General features: G+C 63.9%; 1 protein-coding gene across 1 annotated transcript in view; it reads right to left on the bottom strand.

The window, feature by feature from the left end:
• Nucleotides 1-901: 901 nt before the first annotated feature.
• Nucleotides 902-26,195, bottom strand: part of FOXO6 (forkhead box O6) — a 34,980-nt gene continuing 9,686 nt past the window's right edge. The window contains exon 2 of the mRNA XM_066335096.1: nt 902-3,061. Within this exon, the coding sequence (XP_066191193.1) occupies nt 1,652-3,061 (1,410 nt within the window). The 3' untranslated portion in view covers nt 902-1,651. The remainder of the gene's footprint in view (nt 3,062-26,195) is intronic.

The raw sequence follows: 26,195 nt of genomic DNA, 5'->3' as shown, positions 1-26,195 counted from the left end.
AGGTGCCACCCACGGGTCTCCCTGCCCTGACTCGGGGCAGCCACACTGTCCCTGTGGCTGGCTGGGACCCAGCACCTGCTCCTGGCAGAGGAGCTGGTGCTGGGGCAAGAAGGGAAGAGCTGGGCTGGGAAAATGTGCTGGTTCAGTGCACTGCAAGCCAGGGCCTGGGGGTCAGAGAGAGCCTGTGGTGCCCAGGAGGAAGAATGGCTGAGCAGAGACATCACAGGACAGAGCAGCAGCTCCCACCACCTCCTGCCAGCCCCTCCATCCTCTCCAGACCAGTTGTTCCTGCTGCCCACCAGCCTGAACCCCTCCAAAACCCTGCTGCTCCTGGCAGCTGTGTGGGATAACCGGGACATCCCTGGCCCACTCCTGCCCCACAGAGCAGTGGGGTCAGCAGTTTGGGGTCCTGACACCCAGCAGGACCACGTGAGGATCATGGTCCCTGTCTCCATTCAGCCCCAGCCCCTGGCAGGTGGGTGCACCCCTCTTGCTGACAGCTCCTGGCACCCCAGCGTGGGCAGTGAGACACTGGGATGGGGGCACTGACCCCCCAGGAGCCCCACAGCCCTGGCTGGGGGCCCTGTGGCACCTCCCTGAGCAATGTGGGTCACCCAGGCCTGGAGCAGGATGGACTCCACGCTGCTGGCCACCACAGCCCTCCTCTCCTCAAGGATAACCCACATCACGGCCCCCCAGCTTTCACCCCATCATCCAACACCCTCCATGAGGCATGTGAGGGGACAGCCACCAGCACTGCCCATGGCCTCCCTCTCCTCTCCCTAAGCTCGACCCTTCCTTCCTTCCAATGCAAAAACTCAATGGCAAAAGAGTGCATGAAATCAAATAAATACACCCCCCTCCCTGCCCCTGCCAGCTGCCCCTGAGCCCCCAGCTCACTCCCAGCAGGAGCCCCCTGGAGCGTGCCCAGCCTGCTCCGGGCAGGGCTGCAGCCTTCCCCTGGCACCCTCAGGCCCCAGAGCTGCCGAGATGCTGCTCCCAGGGCTGCTGACTGCACACCATCACCACCCCCTTCTCACTGCTCAGTAAGGAAACCTGCCTGGAGCCACACGAGGACACCAGCAGAGGTGGCCTGGGGGTGTGGAGAGCTCTGATCTCCACCAGGACTGAGGGGTCATGAGCCCCTCCTTGCCCTGGGGCAGGGTCCCCACTCCTGACACTTCTACCCAGAGGACTCATTTCCCAAGGTGGCTCAGAGAAGAGTCCCTTCCCAGGGGGATGCCCATGAGGGGGGAACCCCACACCACCAGCCGTCACCACTCTGTCACCCAGCCCAAGGGCAAATCAAACTGGCACCGTTGCCAGGGGCACTGGGACCGTCTGCAAAGGCTTTCCCTGCCTGCTTCCCCCGTGGATCTGCCTGGCTCCGGCTGCCTCTCCCACCCACCTGCCCTGTGTCCTCCAGAGGATGCTGGCAGGACCTGCAGACCGGGCACACGTGGGGCTGGGGGGCTCCTCCCCCATCTCAGTATTTGACCCTCGGGTTTGTGTTCCACATTCGACCTCAAGCTCAGACCGACGGCTCTCGCCCATCTTAACAAACAAAGGCAGAAGAGAAAGGAAAAAATAAAAGTTAGTCTCAATGTTCCCCTCGTGGCTTCCCGGTGGCGAGCCCGTGCCGGGGCGGGCGTCACCCGGGCACCCAGCTCTGGTTCGTGGGCTGGGGGCCCCCGGGCAGCGCGGGCACGTTGAGCCCGTTCTGCGGCGGGAGGGCCGAGTCGAAGTTGAAGTCCATCTCGTCGCTGTCCATAAAGTCATTCAGGATGATCGACTCCACGTCGCACTCCAGGCTCCCGTTGAACATGTCCAGGTCCAGGTCTGCTGGGAACCTGTCTTGGCCCAACACGGGGGGGTGGACGGCCCCCGGGTAGGGGCCCTGCAGCGAATCCAGCAAGCTCATGTGTGCCCCTTGGTTATTAGCGTAGGAATGCAGGTGCCCGTGGTGCGGCACGGCCGTCATGCTGCACGAGTCACTGGGCAGGCTCATAAGGCTGACAGGATTGGCTAAGGCACTGGTGTTGACCGCGGGGTGGTGACCGGCTGGTGACGGGTGGTACAACGCGTTGCTCTTCATGAGAGAGCCCGGGTGGGGCGGGTAGGAGGACAGGCCCTGCTCCCCGGCCCCGCACAGCAGCGGGTTGTGTCTGTGGCCACGGGCCGGCACCATGGGGCTGGCCTGCGGCAGGGGGGGCAGGTCCCCCGGGACCATGCTCTCCTTGTGCGCGTAGGAGATGGAGGAGAGCAGGTCCTGCAGCGAGGCGTTCCTGTAGGAGCTGACGGGAGAGAATGTGGCCTGCTTGTTCTCCTGGATGGTCTGCATGGGCAGGCGGCGCATGAGGCTCATGGCCGGCTGGCTGTAGATGGTCCCGCAGTAGGTGTTGGAGGCGGCGCCCATGCTGGAGCACTTGGAGTTGAAGGTGAAACTGGAGCTCCGCTGCCGCAGGGCGGCCGGGGGGAGCTGCTGGGAGGGGCTCATGCTGTAGCCGTCCTGCAGGTCCTCCAGCATGCTCTCCCCCAGGCTCTCGTTCAGGCTGATGGTGCCGGTCAGGTCGGTCAGCCGCGGCAGCTCCACGGAGCAGCGGGCGCTGAGGGAGGGAGACATGGTGCTGGAGGGGCTGGGGTACATCAGCGGGGACGAGGGGGTACCGTCGTCCTCCTCCAGCTCGTCCGGCTCGTGGTTGGCCATGATGGGCGACAGGCGCCCGCTCAGCGTGCTGGCCGTGGAGTTGGCCCGCGTCCGGAAGTCCGCCCAGGCGTCGTACTCGTCGCTGGCGTGGGACGCGGGGCTCTCCGACCACTTGGCCTGCTGGGGGCTGTCCTCCCCGCGCTCCTGCGTCACCTGCAGCTGCTTCTTCTTGCTGGCCTTGCCCTTGATGCGCAGGAACTTGCTGTTGTTGTCCATGGACACCGCCCGCCGCCGCGGCGTCTTGCCCGTCTTGCCGCCCTCGGGGTTCAGCATCCACCAGGAGCTCTTGCCGGTGCCCTCGTTCTGCACACGGATGAAGCGGGTGTGCAGGGACAGGTTGTGCCGGATGGAGTTCTGCGGGGACAGCAAGGACACGGGGAGGGTCAGCAGCAGGGACAGCACCCCCGAAAGGAAAGGGACACCCACGAGACCCCACATAGAGCAAGCACCGTGGGACACCTGGGCTCCATCCCCTGGGATGTCTGAGCTGGAGGGTCTGGGGCAGGGAGAGCTCAGCTGACAGGTCCCTCCCACATCCCGTGGGTCACGGCCCTTTGCTGCACCTCCCAGCTCTGTGTTAGGCACAATTCCCATCATGGCAGGGACAGGGAGTCTCTTTAGCACATGTCCCAGGGACCTGCAGCAGTCAGGGCCAGCTCTCAGGGGACCTTCCTGCCCTGGCAGCAGCCTGCAGAGGGACAAGGTAAAGAGGCAACAAATGCAGTGATGGGGTCAGGACCATGCACAGGCCCAGGGCTTCTCCATCCCTCCCAGCCCAAGCCCACCACGTACCCAGCAAATCCCACAGGATGCTCCCAGCACAGCCAGCTCCTCTGTGGAGATCCCTTTGATCTCCAAAAGGCAGCAGGAATCCCATTGGGCACCGACCCTTTGGAGTGCACTCCAATTCCCTTTCCCTGCCCGGCATCATTCAGGATGTGCTCCCCTCCACCCTCAGCACCGACATGAGCCTTGTGCAGGGCACATCAGCACCACCACAGCCCAAAACAACCTGTTGGCACTTTGTGAGACCTTGTGCCCAAAAGCCTGTCACCCCCTGTGGGCAGGGCTGGGGGCCCACAGGGAGAGGGTGTGGCCCCCTGCATGTCTGGCTCTGGTGACAGGGACACACACCCGTGTCCAGGAGTGCTGTGGGTCTGCAAACCCACTACAGTCCCCACTGCCCATAGCAGGACTCGCTGTCCACCCTGGACACTTCTGGCTCCCTCATCCACATCCACACCCAGCACCTCAGGGTGCTGAGAGCAGGTTCTGAGGGGCTGGACATGAACCAGCCCCTTCCTGGGCTGCAACAAAGAGAAGAGGCCAGCAGGGCAAGGGGGTTTCTTCCCCTTGGCTCTTGTGAGACCCCACCTGCACAGCTGCCCCAGCCCTGAGATCCCCAGCACAGGAAGGACATGGACCTGTTAAAGCTGCTCCAGGGGTGGAGCCCCTCTGGAGCCAGGCTGGGAGAGCTGGGGGTGCTCCCCTGGAGAGGAGAAGCTCCAGGGAGAGCTCCGAGCCCCTGGCAGGGCCTAAAGGGGCTCCAGGAGAGCTGCAGAGGGACTGGGGACAAGGGCTGCAGGGACAGGAGCCAGGGAATGGCTTCCCACTGCCAGAGGGCAGGGCTGGATGGGAGCTTGGGAACTGGGAATTGTTCCCTGGCAGGGTGGGCAGGGGCTGGGCTGGAATTGCCAGAGCAGCTGTGGCTGCCCCTGGATCCCTGGCAGTGCCCAAGGCCAGGCTGGATGGGGACACTGGGAGGTGTCCCTGCCATGGCTGGGGTGGGATGGGATGTGCTTTGAGGTCACTGCCAACTCAAAGCAGTCTGGGGTTCTCTGACACCTGCTGACATGCAGCTCATGGGATGCCACCCCGGCTCCCTGTGCCTCAGTTTCCCCAGACGAGAAAGGCAAGATGCAGAGCCCAGGAGGATCCCCAGCCTGCAGCACACAGAGCCAGAGGCTCGGGACTGGCCAGGGGCTGCTGGAGAGGAGAGGCACCTCCCCAGCCCCTTCCCAGCTGCAGGATGGGCAGGAGGACGAGGAGGGGGAGGAACCCAGGGTACAGGGGAGAAAGTTTGGTGCTGTTGTGGTGTACAGTGGAATACTAATGAAGAGGCAAGTGAGCTCCAGCCTCATCTATCATATTATGTAATGGCTTACTTCTCTGCACTTCATTTATTTGGAGATTGCTCCCAGGCTGGCTCCTCGCCAGCAGCCACCAAATCCAAGTCTACAGAAATCAATCTCGCACTGACTGATTAAGCCGTGTTTAGAACTAATTGCTCCTTCGTGTGTGGGGAGAATAAATTACGGGCTTTAATTTCACATCTTTAAAATGCAACTGCAGGTATGGGCCAGCCATTAACCCCTTCCTGCACGGCTGGGGAGGGGGCCCAGGGGGTGGTGAGGACACAGCTGCCCAACCAGTGCTCACCACCTTCAAGCAGAGCGAGGCTTCAAGCAGACTCTCCTGGCAGGGAGAGGCCCCCTGACCCTTCCAGCACCTCTCCTTAAGGCACAGGATGATCCCATCTCCCCTCCACGATGCCGTTCAAGCAGCAGGGACAGAAGCACAGCACGTGGGTGTCACTGCCACTGGCCACCGGCCAGCTCAGCCCCACGGTGCTGCCCTGCACCCACAGACAGTGGGGAGCTGGGGATGCCAAAACTGGGCTCGTTAGAGTGAAGCCCGGTCACTGCTGGGCCCCTGGAAGCGGTGGGGACCCCCCCATGGCCACAGCCCCTCTGCCAGCACTGCCAGGTCTGCTCAGCACGGGAGGCAGGAGATGCTGCAGCCTGTGCAGCCGGGCTGGAGCTGCCGTGCGGAGCACGGGGAGAGAGGCTGGGCTTTGGGGATGGCACAGCTGGATGGAGGTGACATTCAGCATCCTCACCGCAGAGGGGGCACAGGGCACCCCGCACCCCCCGAGGCAGGGTCAGGCTGCCCGAGGGACAGGAGAGAAGGGGGGGCTGCTGCTTCTCCTGCAGCCCCAGCTTCATTAAGAGCCAGGAGACAGCAGCAATTAAGTGCAAGGTGCAGCACACGCGGCTCTCTCCTCATTAGCACCCCGACATGCTCGGCTGGCCGCGGCTCGGGGCACACGGAGCGGGGCGGGGGGCTGCGCTGGGGCGGGCCAGGAGCTGATTAACAGCGGGCAGCCAGGGACCTGCCTCACCCACGGCCACGCCGGCAGCCCCCGGGCACCCAGCGCCCCGCAGCCCCCGAGCACCCAGCGCCCCGCAGCCCCCGGGCACCCAGCGCCCCGCAGCCCCCGAGCACCCAGCGCCCCGCAGCCCCCGGGCACCCAGCGCCCCGCAGCCCCCGGGCACCCAGCGCCCCGCAGCCCCCGAGCACCCAGCGCCCCGCAGCCCCCCGGGCACCCAGCGCCCCGCAGCCCCCCGGCACCCAAGGTCCCGCAGCCCCCGAGCACCCAGCGCCCCGCAGCCCCCGGGCACCCAGCGCCCCGCAGCCCCCGGGCACCCAGAGCCCCGCAGCCTCCGGGCACCCAGAGTCCCGCAGCCTCCGGGCACCCAGAGCCCCGCAGCCCCCCGCCCCGCCGGCAGTGATGCACAGACGGGGACACACCGGGGACAGCAGTGCCTTGGCAGGGTGTGCCCTGCGGTCAGGAAAGGATGGTACCAAGCCCACAGCCCCCACGACGCCTCTGACACAACTCCGTGCCCTGCACCACTTCTTACAGCAACCTGCAGCACTGCAGGGCTGGCCGTGCCTCCCTGCCCGCCCCCTGGGTCCCCGTGTCACCCCTGTCACCCCTGCCTGTCCAGCCCCTCACTGGTTAACCGGCCCCACACGGCCATCGAGGACCCAAACCCCAAAGAGCACCGGGCAAGGGCATCGGTCCCTAGCTCACACCCAGCCCGTGCCAGGGGCGACACCAGCCCATGACAGAGGCGACACTCAGCCCATGACAGAGGCGACACTCAGCCCGTACTAGAGATGACACCCAGCCCATGACAGGGGGGACACCCGCCCCAGCACTCCCCCGCAGCGCTGCCGAGGGGACGGGGATGCTCTGGGGAGCAGAAGGAAGGGCCGGAGGTGCCACCAGGGCTGCAGGTGCACCGGAGCCCCCTGTTCAGCCCCGGCTGGCAGCAGGGCAGGACGAGGCTGAGCCCGTGCCAGCCCCCAGCCACCAGCTGCCGCGGGCTTTGCCAAGCTGGAAGACCCCCGTGCCGTGCCGGTGCCCGTCTGCCGGGGGCTGGTCCTGCTGCAGGGCCCGAGGGGGGGCTGTGGGCACCCACAGAGCCCCTCACCCCCCCGGGAGCCCTCCTCCGGCGAGCCTCATTGTCAGGGGAACAGGCAGTGTGAAATCGGTCTGATTAGCAATTAGTCCCATTGTAAAAGGATTAGCCGGACCCATTGTTCGGGAGAGTGACTTGACTGTCAATGGGCATCTGGCAGCGATGATGATGATGAGGATGATAATGACGATGCGGTGGGAGCCGGAAGCCATTCCCCGAGGCTGGACTCCCGAAATGAGCAGCGACCCCCCCGATGAACCTGGGAGCCCGAAATGAGGCACCCAGGCGGGTACCGAGCCCCGGGACGGGCAGCGCCGCCCATGCCCACGCCAGCCGCGGGGTCCCAGCCCCGCCTTGGGGTGCCCACGAGTGTCGGGGTGCAGGGAGTGGGGCCGAACTCCCCTCTGCGTGTCCGGAGGAGAGCAGGGTGGGGGAAAACGAGTGCAATTCGAGCAAGAACAAGCCCTGGCCAGAGCTGGGGACAGCACGCAAGGCGCTCTGTGGATGTCCCCATCCCTGTCGCACCCCCTGTGCCCCTCTGCTGTCCTCAGCACTGCCCCTGAGCTGTCACCCCTCCCTGCTGTCTGCCCAGCCACCAAGGGTTTCCAAGCGAACCCGCCGATCCCCCGCACTTCCCACACCCGACAGCCCTGCTCTCGGAGCCCCCGGGGCTGTCTGTCTGTCTGTCTGTCCGTCTGTCCGTCCGTCTGTCCAGGCTGCCGGGCCATCCAGCACAGGAGCCCGCTGGTTGTTACCTGCTGCGGATTCTCACCGCGTTGACAGGAGGAAGCAGGGACAGGGACAGTGCCACTAACAAGAGCTCTGCCAGCAGCACAAGGACAGCTCCAGGGGTTAATTGATGCTTATTCACTCCTTGCACATAAAAATTGCCACTGCTGCAGGAAATATTCCAGAGGGCAGAGGCTGCCGACAGCCTCAGTGGGGCTTCATCCCTGGGGATGATGTACAGGGAGGGTGGTGGCATGGTGACACCGCCAAAGACATCATATTCACCCCCAAAATGGCTCTGCCTGGGGGCACCAGCCACCTCCTGGCACCATCCCCTGGGCACGGGCAGCCCTACTGCCTGCACTGGTGTGCCCGGAGCAGGCGGTGGCTGAGCACCAGCCTGGCACAGCCACCCGGGTGGGGCCCGGGCCTGCCTGGCGGGCAGGTGGCAGCTGGCACAGGTGGCAGTGCTGCCCACACGCTGGGGATCCGGGCACCCTGCATGCTGGTGACAGGGACGGATGGCCCGTGATGGCAGGATCCCTGTGCTGTGCCACGGGCAGGCAGCTGCGTGACACCACAGAAATCCCGTGCCTGCAGGGCGGTCAGCCCGACCCACATCAGCCCGACCCACATCAGCCCAGCCCACCCCACACCATCCTCATCCACATCAGCCCCCATCAGCCCACCCCACACCATCCTGACCCACATCAGCCCTTCACCATTCCCATCCACATCAGCCCCCCATCGGCCATCCCACACCATCCCAACCCACACCAGCTCTCCCTGCACGGGTGGGTGAACCCAGCAAGGGGAAGCCCATGAGGCAGGGGGTGGCTGTCAACCCATCCCAGCATATCCTGGGGTTCCTCCAGCCCCACACTGAGCCCCACTGTCCTCTCTGCTGTGAGCAGCCCTGTGAGCTCCCCACGTCCCTGTGGCCCCAAGGCACACGGTGTTCTTGGGCAGGAGCAGCCCCCAGCACAGGGCTCCTGTGCAGCCTGAGCACTGCCGTGCCCCACACCTTGTCAGGGTGCTACTGCCCCACAGCAGCGCCCTCCACAGTGCCCTGCGGCCACACAGCCACCCCACAGCCAGCCCTTGGCACTGCCCCACACACAACCCCCACGGCAGCCCTCTGCACCACCCCACAGCACCCACTTGTGCCCCACAGCAACCCCCTGCACTGCTTTATCAGCTCCTTGGTGCCCTACAGCGGCCCACAGCCACACCCACACAACGCCCCACAAGCTCCCTACGGCCCCACAATGCCCCATAAGGCTGCCCAAACCTTCAATGCCCCATAAAGCCTCCAAACCCCCCAATGCCCCATGACCCTCCAGCCCTCTGCCATGCTCCATAAGCCACCCAGCCCCCTGCAGTGCCCCACAAACCCCCTAAATCCCTCAATGCCACATAAACTACTCCCAGAATCCTCAATGCCCCATAAGCTCCCTGACCCCTTCAATGCCCCACGAGCCCCCCGAAACCCTCAACGCTCCATAATCCTCCAGCCCTCCACAATTCCCCATAAGCCACCCAGCCCCCCGCAGTGCCCCATAAGCCCCTCTCTGTGTCTCAGCCCCCCAGCAGCAGCTGACGCCCAGGTCCCGTCGGCCACATCCCCGCGGGGAGCCGGGGCTGTCCCCCGTCCCCGGCCCGTCCTTGCCCGGGGCCGGAGCCGCGCGGTGCCTGCGGAAAGGCCACGGCAGGGGCAGGGGGAGGCACCCGCGGGGGTCTGGCCGGCGGCGGCGAGCGGAGGCAGCCGCATTCGGGTCAGCGCTCCGGCTGAGCAGAGCGGGGCTGACGTGCCGCTAATTGAACCAAATGCCCATTAGAGGCGCGAGGGGCCGCGGCCGCCCGGCCCCGGAGCAGGTGGCTGACACGCGAGGAGCCCGGGCCGGAGCATCCCCGCCTCCCGACAGCTCATTAGGGAGCGCTAATCACCGCCGAGGTGTGCGCCGAGCCCGGGGACAGCTGAGGCTGCCGGGGTCCCCGTGCTGCCGGCTGAAGCTGTCCCCGAAGGTCCCCGCGGGCTCTCTCTGTGCCATCTCCCTCGGGGAGCGGGCGGGGGTCCAGCCTGGCCTCTGTGGGGCACACGGATCCACGGTGCCGCGTGGTTCCGGACAAGCTCCGCACCCTGGAGTGTGGCAGTGGGGATCCCACATCACGGGGCCAGGCTGTGCCAGCCCCTGCCCACGTCCTTCTGCCATTCCCGGCGCTGGGGGATGGCGTGTCCCAGACCGGCCTCTGCTGGAAGAGAAGGGGAGGAAAGCACCGCCCTGACCCTCTGCCGGGACTGCCCAGCCCCATCCCGGCCCCCAAACCCAGACAGTGCCCGGCTGTGGCTGCCCGGGCTCCCGGCTGCTGTCAGAACCGCTACGGGTGCTGTGGAGCTGGATGGGCCCCTGGGATGATGCCCATTCCCTGCCTGGCCCTGAGCTGGTCCTGGCCAATCTCCACCACACATCTTGGTGTTTCTCAGTGGGTCTGACCCCACTGAAGCCCCCAGTGCAGCCCCCAGTGCAGCCCCCAGTGCAGCCCCCATGCAGTCCCTGCACCCCCTGGCACAGAGCTGCCCCTCACCCCCGCTGTGTCCTTGGCAGCTGAGGTTGTTCCACAGTTCCCCCGGTGCCTCCCTTCCCCTGCTGACCACAAGCAGTTCCCAAACTCCCCAGGGACACGGCTGACACCCATCAAACCGACCAGCATGTGTCCCCCCGTGCCCAGGGACACAGCCCTTGCCCAAGGACACCAGGGCATCCCCACAGCGCAGCCTCCCTGTCCCCTGGCCTGGCACAGAGTCGGGATGGGGAGCTTGGATCAGCACCCAGGGGTGAGACCCCCTGCAGCCCCCAGCCAGGAGGGAGCTGGCAGAGGGCACATTGGCCATGTGGGGACACTCCTCATGCCCAGGCTGGAACCAGAGTGCCAGTGTGTGTGTGGCAGAGGTGGCACACACAGCATCCCTCTCCCAGCCCTGGGACTGTTGCTGTTGCCATGGCAGCCGCTTTATTTTAGCCAGCTGCCATCATCACTCCATGTCCCCTTCAAAACCAGGAGCATCCTCCCTGCCCCGGGGAGAGCCCAGGGAGGCCTGCAGAGCCCATCCCTGTGGAATGGCTTTTCCCTGTGGCCAGAGGGGGCAGACACAGCACCAGCATCTTCTCGGGGCTCAGTGGGGCTCACACCAGCTTGGCCACCAGGCCCCAGTGAGGTGGCTCACGGGATGGGTCAGAGAACCGCAGAATTTCCCGGGCTGGGAGGGACCCACCAAGATCATCCAGTCCAGCTCCTGGCCCTGCACAGACACCCCAACAATCCCAGCCTGTGCCTGAGAGCATTGTCCACATGCTCCCAGAGCTCTGGGCCACTGCAGCCCAGGGGGATAGAGGATGGATGGATGTGGGATGGATGGATGGATGGATGGATGGATGGATGGATGGATGGATGGATGGATGGATGGATGGATGGATGGATGGATGGAGACAGAATTAGGGCTGATATTGAGTGATTTCAGTGCTAGGGGAACACCTGCATGGTCAGTCCAGCTACCACAGCCTGCACATAAACAGCCTTGGGCTTCTCCTGATGGGGCCAGAACAGCCCCAAACCCACCCTGGCTGTGCTGGGGCTCTGTGACACCCACTCCCCCAGCCACAGCAGTTCCCAAGCTGGTTCAGGACAGGAGGAGCCACAAGAGCTGGTCCCAGCACAGCTGGGAGAGGCCCCATCACCCCACAATCTGCCCCACGCCTGTCCTGCCCCACCACCCCGAGGGTCTGGGCTGCCCACCCCTGAAGAGGCAGAAGAGGAGCCCGGGGGTGATGAGGAAGGCAGTGATCCATCCCTGTGCATCCTGAATGCAGAACCACACCTCTGCCAATCCCCCAGCACCTCTCCTGCCCCCCGTGCTCCCCAAAGGGCTCATTAGATCAGAGCAGGGCTGTGGATAATGAGCAGGCACATGTTCCCCTCTGGGGACACGGGCAGGGCTGGGGACCTGGGGCCACCCCTGTGGGACTGGGGGTTGTTCTGGGAGAGCCCAGGAGCGCCACGGAGCTGTGGGCACACAGGACCCAGCTGCAGCTCACTCTGGCACCAGGAATCTCCCCGGAGCACAGCCCCAGTGCCACGGTGATGGGCTGGCCCCACACCGTCCCTGGCTGTGGGGTCCCTGCCCGCAGGACCCGCCCACCTTCTGCCTGCCCCCCTCATGTCCTGTGTCCCTGCCCTGGAATGCTGCCAGGGGAAGGGGCTTAGGGGCCAGCTGAGCTGGTTGTTGCCCGTCTCAGCTCCATGGCCCTGGCACGGGCTCCTGCTCACCCTCGGAGCTGGAGGCAGCTGAGCCACCTGCCCTGGGCAGCCAGCCAGGGGACCTTGTAGTGCCACCAGGCACAGCACCGCCCTGGGGACATGTGCCACCTCCCACAGCACCCCCGGCTCTCAGGCAGCCCCACGGGGATGCTGAAGGTGGGCTGTGGGGCAGGGGGTGCTGAGCAAGGGGGGAGCACAGGGTCAGACTGTGCCCTTCCCTTTGCAGCAGGAGCTCCAGCAGCCCGGCTCACCTGAGGTGCCACCACAGTCAGGGATGCTCTGCAAGGTGCCCACATCCACCTAAGGGACGTCAGCCCCCTCGCCTTTGGGGACAAAAGCCACTCTCAGCACTCCCAACCCCCCTCCAGCAGGTGAGGCCAGGTGAGATGCCTTGGGAAGACCCTCTCCACCAGCACTCACTTACCCCGTAATGCTCTAATGACACCCCAGAGCTGGCCACCAAAATAGCTGCACTAAATCACCCGGAGCTGCCATGTAATTTTTGCATGAAATTACAGGATTTTTTTCCCCTGGGTTCAATTTCCTCCACACCAAGTTCTCACCGCAGCCAAATCATTAAAGCAGCCGCACTCCCTTTTCCTCGGGTGCCACTTCATCTCCCTGCTGGCTGTCCCCTCCCCTGCTGCTGCCACTGGGGCTGGGGCTGGCTGGGGACAGCGGGTGCCCCAGTGCTCCCGGGCTCTGTCTGTCCCCACACTGAGAGAACCCAGAGCTGCTCCCAGCCCGAGGCAAGGCACATCAAACCAATCCTGCTGGGAGACCCCCGGGAGCCCCCAGGGATGCAGGAGGTGCCCCAAGCGGGATGCTGAGCCCCCGTGGGGGGTTCCAACCCCAGCAGGCAGAGGAGCTGGCTGCTGCCATGAGGAAAACCACCCACCTGCTCCTCCGAGCCCGCGGGAGGAAGGGGGAAGCAGCAGGATTCAGCCTGCCCCATGCCGTGACCCAGACACGGCGGCAGGCAGCCCTGCTGGGTGGTCACCATCTCTGCGTCACTTGGCTACCAGGGAGGGACACGGCCACATGTCACCCTGGTGTCACCGTCCTGTCACAGGCACTGAGCAGCCCTCCCGAGCTGAGCCGAGCAGGAGAGGCCAGCCCCATCCTCCGCTGTCTGTTCCATGCAGCCTGTCCTGATTTCCAGCCTGGCAGCTGCCTCGGAGCTCCCGGCGAGGCGGGGAGGGCTGGGCAGGGAGCCACGCACCGGGGCACACGTGTTCCCCCTCTGTCCTCCCCGTGTTCCCCCGGGTTCCCCCCATTTACCCCCCTCGTGTCCCCTCTGTGTCCCCCCATCTTCCCTTCATGTCCCCCTGTATTCCCATTGTGTCCCTTCCGTGTCCCCCCATATTCCCTTCGTGTCCCCCTGTATTCCCCGTGTGTCCCTTCCGTGTCCCCCCATCTTCCCTTCATGTCGCCCTGTATTCCCATTGTGTCCCTTCCGTGTCCCCCCATCTTCCTTTCGTGTCCCCCTGTATTCCCCCTGTGTCCCCTCTGTGTCCCCCCACCTTCCTTTCGTGTCCCCCCCCGTGTCCTCCCCGTCTTCCCCATCTCCCTCTTGTCTTCCCCTCGTGCTCCTCCCATGACCCCTGTGTCCCCTCCCCGTGTCCCCCATGTCCCCCCGTGTCCCCTCTGTGTCCCTCCTGTGTTCCCCTCCGTGTTCCCCCATGTTCCCAGGGCCTCTCTCTGCCCCAGGGGCTCCCCGCCTGCCCCACATCCTCGCCCCAGCCCTGGGGAGCAGCCCCACAGGGGTGTCCCGGGTCCCCTCTCAAGGGGCCATGGGGCAAAGCCAAGCCCTCCCCAACACTCCGTGTCCCAGCAGGAGTCCCACGGGACTGCGCTGGCTGCTGGAGCAGGGACAGGCTCCCCGTGTCCTCAGGGCAGCTCCTGGAGATGGGGAGCTGCTTTGGCCGTGCATGGAGAGATGCCTTTGGCTTCTCAAACAGAGCCAGAGAATCTCAGAATGGTTTGGGGTTGGAAGGGACCTTAAAGTTCATCCTGTCCCACCCCAGCCACGGCAGGGACACCTCCCACTGTCCCAGGCTGCTCCAAGCCCTGTCCAGCCTGGCCTTGGGCACTGCCAGGGGTGCAGGGGCAGCCACAGCTGCTCTGGGCACCCTGTGCCAGGGCCTCCCCACCCTCCCCGGGAGGAATTTCTTCCTACAAGAGATTTCATCCCATCACCAGCAAGCACAGATGGCAAAGGCTTGGGATAACTCAGGGCTCTCAGGCCTGAGGGGGATGGGGACGAGAGGGGTGGCCAAGACAGCAAGGGACATCCCAACACCAAATGCCCTTAGCTGAGAGATTCTTCATGGAGTAGTTTTATTCCAAAGAAATTTAAAAAAAATCCCAGTTGCTGAAGCAAACAACTGCTTGTATCAGTTTGCAGGTTTCGGGCCCAGAGGGTGGAGCAGGGGAGGGCTCAGTGATGCCTCTAAGGGAGAAAATCCTCCCCACGGGGAGCTGCTGTGCAGAAACGTGGCAAGAAACACTATTTAAAAAACATCTCTGAAAATAAGGAGCAGTTCCCAGCCAATGGTGGGGCCGAGTCCATCTGGTGAAGCCCGTGGCACCCCGGCAGGCTCTGGGCTGTCCCTGCTGTCCCCAAGCTGCTGTGGAGAGCTGAGAGCCCAGCCCAGTGCAGCACACACCTCCTCACTCAGCCTTGTGGGGCCTCACATCCCCCAGCCAGCCCTGCAGCCAGAGCCTCCCATGCCAGCACACTCTGAAACCCTCCCAAATCCCCCAAAGCATCCCTGGCAGTGTCCAAGGCCAGCCTGGACAGGGCTTGGAGCACCCTGGGACAGTGGAAGGTGGCCCTGACTGGCTTTGAGGTCCCTTCAAACCCAAACCACGACTCTGTGAAAACCCCACATAACTCTCTTTTTCCCACTTTCATGATCATTTTTTACACTTGTGCGCAGGAGGAGGATGAGGGCAGGAGCCCCATCGTGTCCCCATCGTGTCCCCATCGTGTCCCCATCGTGTCCCACCTGGCACAGGCAGGCTCCAGCTGCTGCAGGCAGTGGAGACCCCCAGGGTCACCCCCTTGGCAGAGGGGCAAACACTCCCCACCCGGAGCTGGCAGGTGACAAGGAGGCAGTGTCAGGAGCTGTCACTGGTGTCACCATGTCCCTGCGTGGCCAGAAACACGCTGGGCAGTGGCCTCATGCTGCTGCTCCTCCTGTGGGGCCAGCCCAAAGGTGCCACAGCCCCACAAAGGGATGTCAGCCCGAGATGCTGTCACAGCTGAGATGTCCCTGAGCGCAGCACGGGGATCTGAGGGACACCAGACACCCCAGGGCACCCCTGGGAAGCAGTGCTGTCCCCTGGGTCCCCCTGCCTGCCGGGCCCTCACAGACACAGCTCGGCTGCCTCACACCCACACAGACGCTGGGCTGAGATGGGGATGGGCACTCCCAGCAGGGCCGAGCCTTTTGTGTCCCTCACCCTGTGCCCGGAGCTGCTCTGTGCAGCCCCAGCCTCACACAGCCCCTGCTGGGAGGGACACTGACACACGGGGGTGTCCAGAGACCCCTCAGCCATCAGCCCCTGTCACACACCCCGCGCTTCTCAGAGCCCCCCCGGCGCACCAGCCAAAGTCACACAAGTGGAGCAAGGTCACCACAAAGCCCCGGGGATGTTTGTGAGGCTGCAGCCCCGTGGGAAGGAGGGATGCTGAGTCCCACCCCTCAGCCCGGGACTGCTGCAGACACGGGAAACAGAGACAGGGAGAGGGTGGTGGCAGAGAGGGACACGGTGCTGCAGCAGCCAGCCCTGCCTTGGCCACCTGCTGCTCCCCCCAGGGCAGCCCAGGCCACTGCAGACCCCCACCCTTCCCACCCACCGAGGGGTGATGGCACCCTGGGGTGCCCTGGGGTCTCCCCGAGCATGGGGATGGGATGCTCCTAGGGGTCACTGGCACGGCAGGTGGGGTTGGGGGCTCACAGGTGGCTCCTGTGTAGGGTCTGGGGGTGAAGAGGGATGAGGAGCCCATCTTCGCTGTGTCCTGGGGGGCAGCATCAGCTCGGGGGGTTCTCAGCCCCCGCTGGGTGCTGGGCATGAGCCAAAGGCGTGGTGGAGGACATGTAAAAACCATCCCAGGGGGCTGAAAGAGCCCCTGACCCTGCACCAGCCCCGGGGGGGGTCACAGCCCTGCCCGGGATGTCCCCAGCCTGCAGCGGGGTGTCACACGCTGCTCCAGTCACACCCTCATGGCACAACGCCCACCACCCTGCGCAGGGACACGGACAGTCACAGCCGCCAGCCCCCCTCCCGTGTCCCCTGCCACCCCTGCTGACTCAGCTGACCCCTTTTGTTCATTGCTCTGCACCTGCTAATGACAGACACCCCCCCAGCTCCGGGCTGGGGTCCCAGCAGCCTGCGCTTACAGCACAGGGAGCCAGCAGGAGCAGGAGGGGAGCAGGAGGAGCAGGAGGAGGAGGGGAGGCCTCCCCCATGCTCAGCAGCTGCCCAAGGATGGGCCTGAAGAATCTGCAGGGCCTTGTGCCAGGGATAAAACCCTCCCGGGCAGGAGATTCACACAGCCCCATGCCCCCCAGGCACTGCCAGCAGCCTCCAGGCACCCACTGAGCTGAGCCCATGGTGTCACCTCACGGATCTTTGGTGTCACCCCACAGATCTCTGTTGTCACCTGGACTTCTGGTATCACCCCACAGACGCCTGACATCAGCCCACAGACCCCAGGTATCATCACACAGACCCCTGATATCACCCCACAGACCCCTGACATCACCCCACAGACCCCTGACATCACCCCACAGACCCCTGATATCACCCCACAGACCCCTGACATCACCACACAGACCCCTGGTATCACCCCACAGACTCCTGGTATCACCAACAAACTCATTCATTCCCATGGGGTTGAGCCCTGTGAGCACAGCCCCACAGATGGGTGGAAAAAGGGGACCCCTGGGACATCCCCCTGCCCCAGGACGGGGTGGCTGGATCCCCTCGGTGCTGGCAGAGGTGGTGGTGCTCCCAAGGGTGTCTGTGCAGGATGGGCTGGCTGCCAGCAGGGCTGTGGCTCCCCAGAACCAGCGCAGAGGAGCTCAGCTGAGCTCCCAGCGCAGCGCACGGGGCACAGCAAAGGATCCACGGGGGAATCCTGGCCGGCACCGCGCTGCAGGCTCCGGTTTCATCCAAACACATTCCCTGGGCAGGGCTGAGCTGCCGCCTCAGCAGGGGAATTTCCTGGCTCTGCATCACTGCTGGAGAGAGCACTTGGAACTGCCCGTCCTGGGAGGCTCCCAACAACCTCCCCTGCCCTGGGATCTGAACCCTGACGCCGCGGGGCTCAGGGGGTGTCTGGTCCCCCCGGGATGTGCCCTGGCAGCGGGGGACACGCCACTTGGAGTGGGACAGGGCAAAGCTGCTCACAGGGCACGGGGGACACTCAGCCCTGGATGGGCTCATGGCATGAAGGGCATCATCAGCTGCAGGCAAACACCCCAAACTGTACTGGGGGGCTTAACCCACCTCATCAGCCCTCCTGCCATGACCAGTTACCCCGAGGTAACTCCAGGAACGCCCAGCTCTCCTGGACACTTGCCAGCCTCCCTTGGCTCCTCTTCCCTTGGGAACATCCACTGCTCACAAGCCCAGGCGCAGTCCCCAGCCCTGTGTGCAGGCTGTGTCCCCAAGGCTGGCTTTTCCTCCCACCCCCGAGCTGCCCGTGGCTCCCCAAACCCACAGACCCACGAGGCACCTGCAGTGAGCAGAGTGGGCTGGGCTCTGTGATGACAGCTCCCCCAAATCTGCCAGGCTCGTGCCTCATCCTTCCCTCCCTGCCTTACAAAGAGCAGCTCTGGGACTAGTCAGCCTGTCCCCAGCCACCGAGGCCACCACGGGCCCCCACACCAGCACGGAGCTTTCAGGGGGTAGTGGCTGGGCACAGCGGCAGAAGGCGGCTGGGGACCCCCAGTACCTGCCTGCCAGAGCTCCCGGATGCCGGGTTACCCGGGCAACAGGGATGACATCGCAGGGGATGCAGGGAGACTCTGCCCGAGGTGTGCGGGATGCCATCGCCGTTGCCAGGGAAACAGCAGGCGACATCCTGCAGGTAAAGTGGGTGCTGGGATGGGGACAGCGCAGCCCAGCTTCACCTGCCTGCAGCCCAGCGGGGGCTGGTGCCCTGTGGGATGTGCCCCGGGGGTTGGCTCTGCCTTTGCCATCCCCCTGGGGCACTGGTGAGGCCGTGAGGAGGGGACTTTCCCCTTGGGGACATTGGCACCCCGCCTGGGGCTGCTCTGCTGTGCTGGTGGGGCAGGGACAGAGAAGCCACTGCACCCAGCTCTGGCTGGGCACTCTGCTCCCTGCCCCACCACGGCTGGCTCTCCACAAAACAACGCCCAGGGACACACTCTCCTGCCTGCAGCTCGCCTCCATCAGCCCGTGGGTAGGGCTGGCAGCGAGCCCACCCCATGGAGGGGGATCTTGACATCCCCGTGCCACCTTCAGCTCGATCACAGCCTCCGCTTTTCCCTCCGAGGGCTCGGAAACACCAGGAACGCCCCAGGATTTTCCCCAGTGTCCCGAACTCTACCACCAGGGAGGGTGTCCCCCCACCTCTGAGCGCTGTTTGATCACACAGGGTGGCAGGAAAGCCACAGCCACGTCCCCTGCAGCGGTCCCTGGGCTGCACCTGCAGCGCCTGAGGCAGGAGACAGGGATGCTTCCCACGGGCAGGCAGCGGGATGCAGGAATGCTGCCAGACCGGGCACAAACCCAGCAGGACCAGGGGGGCTGCTGGGGCAGCGGGGTGCAGCCTCTGGCCCCCCAAGCACGGCTCTGGGAAGGGCTCAGCCAGCACAGGCAGCCCGAGGAGGAGGAGGAGGAGGGGAAGCAGGCAGCCACCCTGGGGAGGCAGTGGGATCCCTGCAGGCTGCTGCAGAGCAACAGGAACACAACAACCCTCTCCCGCCCGCCTTAGGGGAGTTTGCCACCCGAGGCGGAGCCGTTTTTTACCTGTAATGGCAAAAATTACATCAGCCAGAGCTGCCGAGGCAGCCGGTGTCGGTGCAGCCCCAGGGAGGATCCGGATCCACCCCGCAGTGCCACGGCCCCACGGGACCACTCAGCCCACAGCAGTGGGAGCAGCAGCCCTCCTGCAGCGAGGTGGAAGTGGAGATGCCCTGGGCCGGGCCCTGCAGCACCCTCAGGACTGTTTTTTATTGCTGATGGCTCTCTCTGGAGCAAGAGCCCCCAGTAAACCTGTCCCCTACAAACTGGCAGCGATGCCTTGGGCTGTGGGATCAGCCATCGGCGTGGCAGGAGCTCACGGCCCCACAGGACCTTCCCCACATCCACACTGCCGGTGGGGGTTTGTGTGCCAGCCAGAGAAATCAGACACTTGGAAACTAAACTACCAAAAAAAGGTGTCTGGGCGGGAGGGTGTCACAAAATGCCCCAAAACAAGCAGAGGGAACCAGAGCACCAGAACAAACCAGCTCTGGACTGCAGTGACAGTGCCCTGAACCTGGACCCAGGGGCCTGAACCCATCCACAGCCCCCCTGGATGTTAATTTTAGGGTGTTCCTGGGAGGTGGGGGTTGCAGCAGGGCTGGGGACGATGCCAGGATGGCAAGGCACATGGAGGAGGTGTTGGAAGCAACGGGAAGTCACACATCCCTGCAGGAAAGCAGCTTCTCACCACCCTTTCCCTCTGGAAGCCCATCCCGAGGGCTCTGAGCACTCGGGCTCACACCTCAGCCGGGGGTCCCCGGGCTGTGGGTTCAGCATCTGCCCGAGGGTCCCCCCGCAGAGCCGGGGGTGACACAGGCCACCCCATCCCGGGGATGCCCGGGGCTCCTGGCAGCCTTTCCAAAGCCACCCCCTGCCCTGGGGCCCCCCCAGCCGCCCCCACACGCCGCCGGCTTCGTGACACGGAGCTGTATAATTGAATTATCCTGAATTAGCCGCCGCTGCCCGGGCAGCGCCGCCTGCAAACACCATCCACGAATTCCTGGGCACGGCGCCCGCTCGCCGTCTGCCCGCCCGGGCCCCGGGATGGGGCAGCCAAGGGGCTCCGGCCGGTCCCGGTGGGCTGGGGACAGCGTGGGGACAGGGACAGCGCTGCTGCTGCCACTGCCGAGCCCCCCGGGGCTGTCCCCACGGGTCAGCTGTGCCCCAGCCAGCCCGTCCGTGCTCCAGCCAGCTTCCTCCGCTACAGAATGTACCGAGGCCCCGGCGGCCGCGGCCAGGGACACGATGTGCTGCTGCTCCCCGCTCCAGGCTCTGTTTTTCCTGGCCGTGCTCCTGCTCCGCTGGCGGCCCGGCTCTGTCACTCAATGAGGCTTTTGTTCGCTCCTCGCTCGCCTCCCTTCACACCTCCGTGCCGCCCCTCCCGGAGCCCTCTGGACCCCGCCGTGACCGTCCCCAGCCCTGTCTGTGCCCGGCTGTCACCGTGCCCTGGCCTCTCCTGCGGCTCCAGCAGTGCCTCCGTGGGATTGTCCCCTCCCGCCAGCGCGGTCACGGCTGCTGGCAGCGCCTTCTGTACCCCTCCTGAGCTCCCAGATGGCAACCCCCAGGAGGAGGAGGTCACTGTCCCCCTGGTCCTGTCCCAGGGTCACTGTCCCCTTCATTCTCCCCACAGTGTCACTGTCCCACTCATCCTGCCCTCAGGGTCACTGTCCCCCTCATCCTGCCTACAAGGTCACTGTCTCTTCATCCTACACACAGTGTCACTTGTCCACCTCATTCTGCACACTGGGTCACTGTCCCCCCTCATCCTGCTCTCAGGGTCACTGTCCCCCCTCGTCCTGTCCACAGTGTCACCGTCCCTCTCATCCTGCCTACAGGGCAACTGCCCCCCCTCATCCTGCTCTCAGGGCCACTGTCCCCTTCATCCTGCCCACAGTGTCACTTTTCCCCCTCGTCCTGCCCACAGGGACGAGTCCACACTGTCCCCCTCATCCTGCACACAGTGTCGCTGTCCCCTCATCCTGCCCACAGTGTCACTGTCCCCCTGGTCCTGCCCACAGCCCCATCCTGCTCTGGGCACAGGCTGGCAGCCTGTGCTGATGGTCCATCCATAACTGGCCCATGGGTGTTATGGGGGTGCAGGGGGATGTCCCCCCGCCGGTGCCAGCCCCATCAGTGATGCTGTCCCATGGTACAGCTCTCCTGCCCTGCCAGGACCCTCAGGGAGCCACAGGCACAGGGTGACACCCATCCACAGTGGGGATCTGGGGAAATGGAGCTGCCCACGCAGGAGAGCTGAGCACAGCCTTTAATCCTGACACCGATAGGAAAACGGGAATTTTCCATTTAACTGCCAGAGGGCAGGGAGAGATGGGATATTGGGAAGGAATTCCTTCTGGTGAGGGTGGGCAGGCCCTGGCACAGGGTGCCCAGAGCAGCTGTGGCTGTCCCTGGATCCCTGGCAGTGTCCAAGGCCAGGCTGGACAAGGCTTGGAGCAGCCTGGGACACTGGGAGGTGTCCCTGCCCATGGCAGAGGCTGGGACAGGATGAGCTTTAAGGTTCCTTCCAACCCAAACCAATCTGGGGTTCTGTGGTTTGAGGTCCAGTACAGAAGCTGATTCCAGCTTCCCAATCTTTAAACTTTGGTTACCATTTCCTATGGTAAAAGCAAAAGAGTCTCTATGATCCCACACCACCAGTATCCCATTTAACCCACGGGATCTGCCTGCTGCCTGCCCTTCTCCTGCCACCTGACCTCCTCCCTTTCAGCCACCTGACCACCCGAGTCCCCTGACGCAGCAGGTCTTGGCTGCCCAGTAGGATCTGCCCACTGAGCACTGGGGCAGCCGGCCTCGGGGCTGAGACCCCCAGATCAGCAGTCATGGGGAGACACCAACGATGCAAACCCTCCCCACAACACCACCACCATCCTCACAAGCCCCGGCACCTTGGGAATCACCTGGCAACACTCCCTCCATCCCTGCCCACAGCCTGAGAACAGCCAAACCTCCTCCATTCCTCCATCCCCAAATCCCTTCACTCCCCATGCCCCCATCCCTCTATCCTACATCCCTCCCCACGGCTCAGGAACAGCTAAAGCTCCTCCATCTCTGAATCCCTTCAGTCCCCATACCCCCATCCCTCTATCCTACATCCCTCCCCACTCCCCAGGAACAGCCAAACCTCCTCCATCCCCGAATCCCTGAATCCCTTCACTCTCCATCCCTCTATCCTCCATCCCTGCCCAGGAACAGCCAAACCCTCTCCCACTCCCTGCACCCCATGGATTAAGCCTGGTGGCATCACTCCCGTATCCCCAGGCCCCTCTATTTTTGCCTCCCCCATTTTTTTGCGGCTGCTCTCTTCCCTGGCAGCGGGAGGGGGGGTCTCCCCTGCATCCGTCTGGCAGCTCAGCCCCTGTCGCCACGGGGGCATTAGCACCAGAGCTGCAGGGAGCTCCCCGGGGAGAAGTAAGTGGATCAAAGGGTTTTAGCAGCAGACGGCTCCCAGACAAATCTGGATCGTCTTCAAGGCAGCCACTTGCGGCTACAAATGCACTTTCTGCCTGCGGCTCCCCCAGCCAAAAGTTTCACACCGGTTTTAGTGCGTTTAACCCCTCGCTGCTCCCGACCCCGCAGCCAGATCGCGGCTGGATGGGGAGGTTTGACCCGCCCTGGAGCAAATCCAGCCCTGCAGGAAGAGCTGAATTTGTGCAAAGATCCCCTAAAAAACGGGGTGTCCTGAGCCAGGCAGCGAAATCAGCTCGGTCCCCCTTCCCTGGCACAGTGACAAGGGGGACACTGAGGCACAGGGGTGGGGCAGCAGCAGGGCAGTGCTCCTGGGGGTACCTGCCCCTCCATCCCTGTGCCACCCCCAACTCCTGACAGCAGACTGCAGGTGACAAACCCCCGTGTGTCCCACCCCACCGCCCGGCCAGCCCCCTGTGCAAACCCCCCGATGTCCCCACCCACAGGAGCCCCAAAGGCGATGCTGGGAGCGCAGCTGGGGGCAGCAGGGCAGCGAGAGGCTCGGCTGGAATCTGCTGCCGTGAATTATTCAGGGCACGGGGATAATTGCTGGAGTCCCGGGTTCTGCTCACCCTCCACAGGCAGGAGCAGGATTTGGGCTCTAGGGAGGGGGTCCCACTGCTGGCCCTGTCTCCCCGGGGTTGTGTCACCATGGGGGTGCCTCAGTGAGGCAGGAGGGGACACCAGGCACCTGTCCCCTGCTGAGGAGCCACCTCAGCATCTGGGCTGGGGGTGGTCCTGCCCCAGACCCCTGCAGCTGGGAACCTTGCTGGGACCTCATTGGTTAAACTGGGAGTTTTGGGAGCCAGACTGGCCACCCTGCAAGCAGCCACCTCCCAGCCCTGCACCTCACTCTGCACAATCCATACCCCAAACCCCCCAGCCCTGTACCCCAGCCTTCCCACAGCCCTGCACCCCACGTCTCCCCACCTCACTGGCCAATCCCCAGCCGTGGGCTCATCCCCTGACCCACACAGGCAGAGATTTGTCCCTGACCTCAGGAACGGGCACAGAGGAACCTGCCCAGACCCCACCGTGCATCCTGCTGGTAACCCCATGTCCCCCCACACTGGGTCCCCACCTCAAAGCCCCCCAGGCAGTGACAATCCCACCACTGGCACGGGGGCCTGGCAGGAGCCTCCCGTTCCTTGGCTGGTGCACTCAGGCTCCAGGACAGAGGGAAAACAAGAGGGGGGTCAGCCAAAAAATCTGCACGGGGGGTGAGCGGATCCTGCCGGGATCCCAGAACTGCCTGGCCTGGAATGGGCATGGGGAAATCTCAGCCAGGAAATCCTGGCACGTGGGAGGACACCTGAGAACATGCTGCTGGGAATCCGGGAATCCTCATCCCATTGCAGCAAGGAACAGCTCTGCACCCCCAGAGCCATCTGGGATCCATCCCAACTACTGCTGCTGCTGTGCCATGGGGCCAGGGGGTCAGGGGTTCCCCCCAGTGACACCCCAGAACCCACAGTGCACGGAGGGGCGGGGAGGCAGAGCCAAGTACATCAGGACTTGTGGGAATTGGCACAGTCCCAGCAAAAGAGAGTGTCCCAGTGCTCAGTGTGCACTGGGCTGACTGGGAAACCCCCCGAGGGACAGGGAGCAGCGCCCCAGTCTTGCCTCCAGGGTGTGGAGCTCTCCCAGGACCAGATGTGTGGGGCAGAGGCAGTGGGTGCAGGTTTGGGGTTTCCAACAAGCACAGGGGGTTTTCTCTGTGTGTGGGTTCAGGGTGTGGGGTGCAGGAGGGCAGGAAGTACATGTCGAGGGAGTGCTGCAGGGTTTGGGGGGCAGGATGCAGAGTTTGGGGGGCAGGATGCAGGGTACAGCGTGCAGGGTTTGGGGAGCAGAGATCTGGGAGCACAATGCGTGCTGAAAGGAGGAGAGTGCAGTTCTGGGGTGCACAAGTGCAGGCTTTGGGGAGCAGAGTGTGAGGTGCAAAGGCATAGGGAGCAGGTGCAGGACAGTGGGGAGCTTTGGGGAGCAGGATGCACGTTCTGGGGTGCAGAGTTTGGGGAGCAGAGTCTGGGGAGCAAGGCATGGAGTGCAGAGTGCAGGATTAGGGGCGCAGGCTCGGGGTGCAGAGTGAGGAGTGCACAGCATGGAGAGCAGGTGCAGGATAGTGGGTGCAGATTCTGAGGAGCAGAGTGAGGGGTGCCAGGTGAAGTTTTTGGGGTGCAGGGTGCTGGCCTGGCACGGCACAGCCCTGCAGGGAAGTTCATGCCAACGATGCGGCCCCTGCGTGCCTGGGGCCAACATTCCTGCCGCTCCCAGCTGTGCCCCCCACACCCCACACCCCACCCTCCTGCTCCCCCAGTGCTGCAGGGCCGTGGGTGCCCAGGCCTGCCCTGCCGTGCCCAGGCAGGCTGCCATGCCCTGCTGCTGCCTGCCAAGCCTGGCACAGCTCCCTGCTGCTGCTGCTGCACCCGCCCCAGGCACGTCTCCAGCTGCCTGGCACTGTGTGCCCAGCCCCTGCCCCATCCCACCTGCCTGACACCATGTGCCCTGCCCCATCCTACCTGCTTGGAACCGTGTCCCCAGCCCCTGCTCTGTCACACGTGCCTGGCACCTTGTCCCCAGCTCCATCCCACCTGCCTGACACCATGTGCCCAGCCCCATCTCACCTTCCCAGCACCGTGTCCCCAGCCCCCGTCCCATCTCACCTGCCCTGTCCCACCTTCCTGGCACTGTGTCCCCAGCCCCAGCCCCATCCCACCTGCCTGGCACTGTGTGCCCAGCCCCTGCCCCATCCCACCTGCCTGGCCCTGCTCCCCAGGGCTGCCCGTGGGGCTGTGCCCAGCTCTGCTGCAGGTGGCGGCCAGAACAGGAGGCACAATGGGCACGACCACGAGACATGGTGAGTCCCAGGGCTTGGGTGGTCCCCACACGTGGGCAGAGGGTTGGGCATCCCCAGGCAAAGGGAAGCACAGGGAGGATCTCGGTATCCTCCGTCCCTCTGGCTGCTACCCGCAGTGCTGGGGACACTGCCATAGGCAGGAGCTGCCCTCCTGCTTCTCCTGTTTTCCTTAAAAACATGGAATCTGGCAGGAAGCAGAGCTACCCCCAGTCCCACAGTCAGCTCCTGCCTTTCACCTGTGAACTCCACTGCCACACACACCTTCAACACCCGGCACCAACCCAACAGGACCCGAAATTCATCCCTGAGACAGAACAGAGCCGATTTTAACAACCAGCACCATCATTGCATTATACCTCAGCAAGGGTGTGAGCAGAAACTCTGAAAAAGACATTCCTTGTCCTGGCTTTTTTGTTTTCCCTCCAGCTTACAGGTAATAGCCAAAAATGGGCAAACTCTCTTTTAATGGACTCTTAATAATGCTGTAATTTCCCTTTGCACGGAAAGTTTTCCAAACCGTCAAAGATTCAAAACAAAGCAATGATTGTTCCTATTAGCATTAAATTCTACTCTGGGAGAGAGAATAAATCAAGCAAGGGGATTCAATTCAAAACAGAACTATAAAAAATCCAATAATGATTTTTTAATATTAATAAGAAAAATATATTGTTATGCACCCTTAGCATTTAAACTTCTAATCCAATCAGCGCAAAGTGCAGAGATAAATCACAGCCACGGAGGAGAAGGGAACAACCATCAAGCAGGCAGCAATAAAATGCTGTCTTACATCCCTGGGACAGGCATAGGTTTGACAGTCTCGAAAAAA

This window comes from Sylvia atricapilla, chromosome 24 (assembly GCF_009819655.1).
Source record: "Sylvia atricapilla isolate bSylAtr1 chromosome 24, bSylAtr1.pri, whole genome shotgun sequence".
Lineage (NCBI taxonomy): Eukaryota > Metazoa > Chordata > Aves > Passeriformes > Sylviidae > Sylvia > Sylvia atricapilla.
This window is presented reverse-complemented; position numbering and strand designations above follow the sequence as displayed.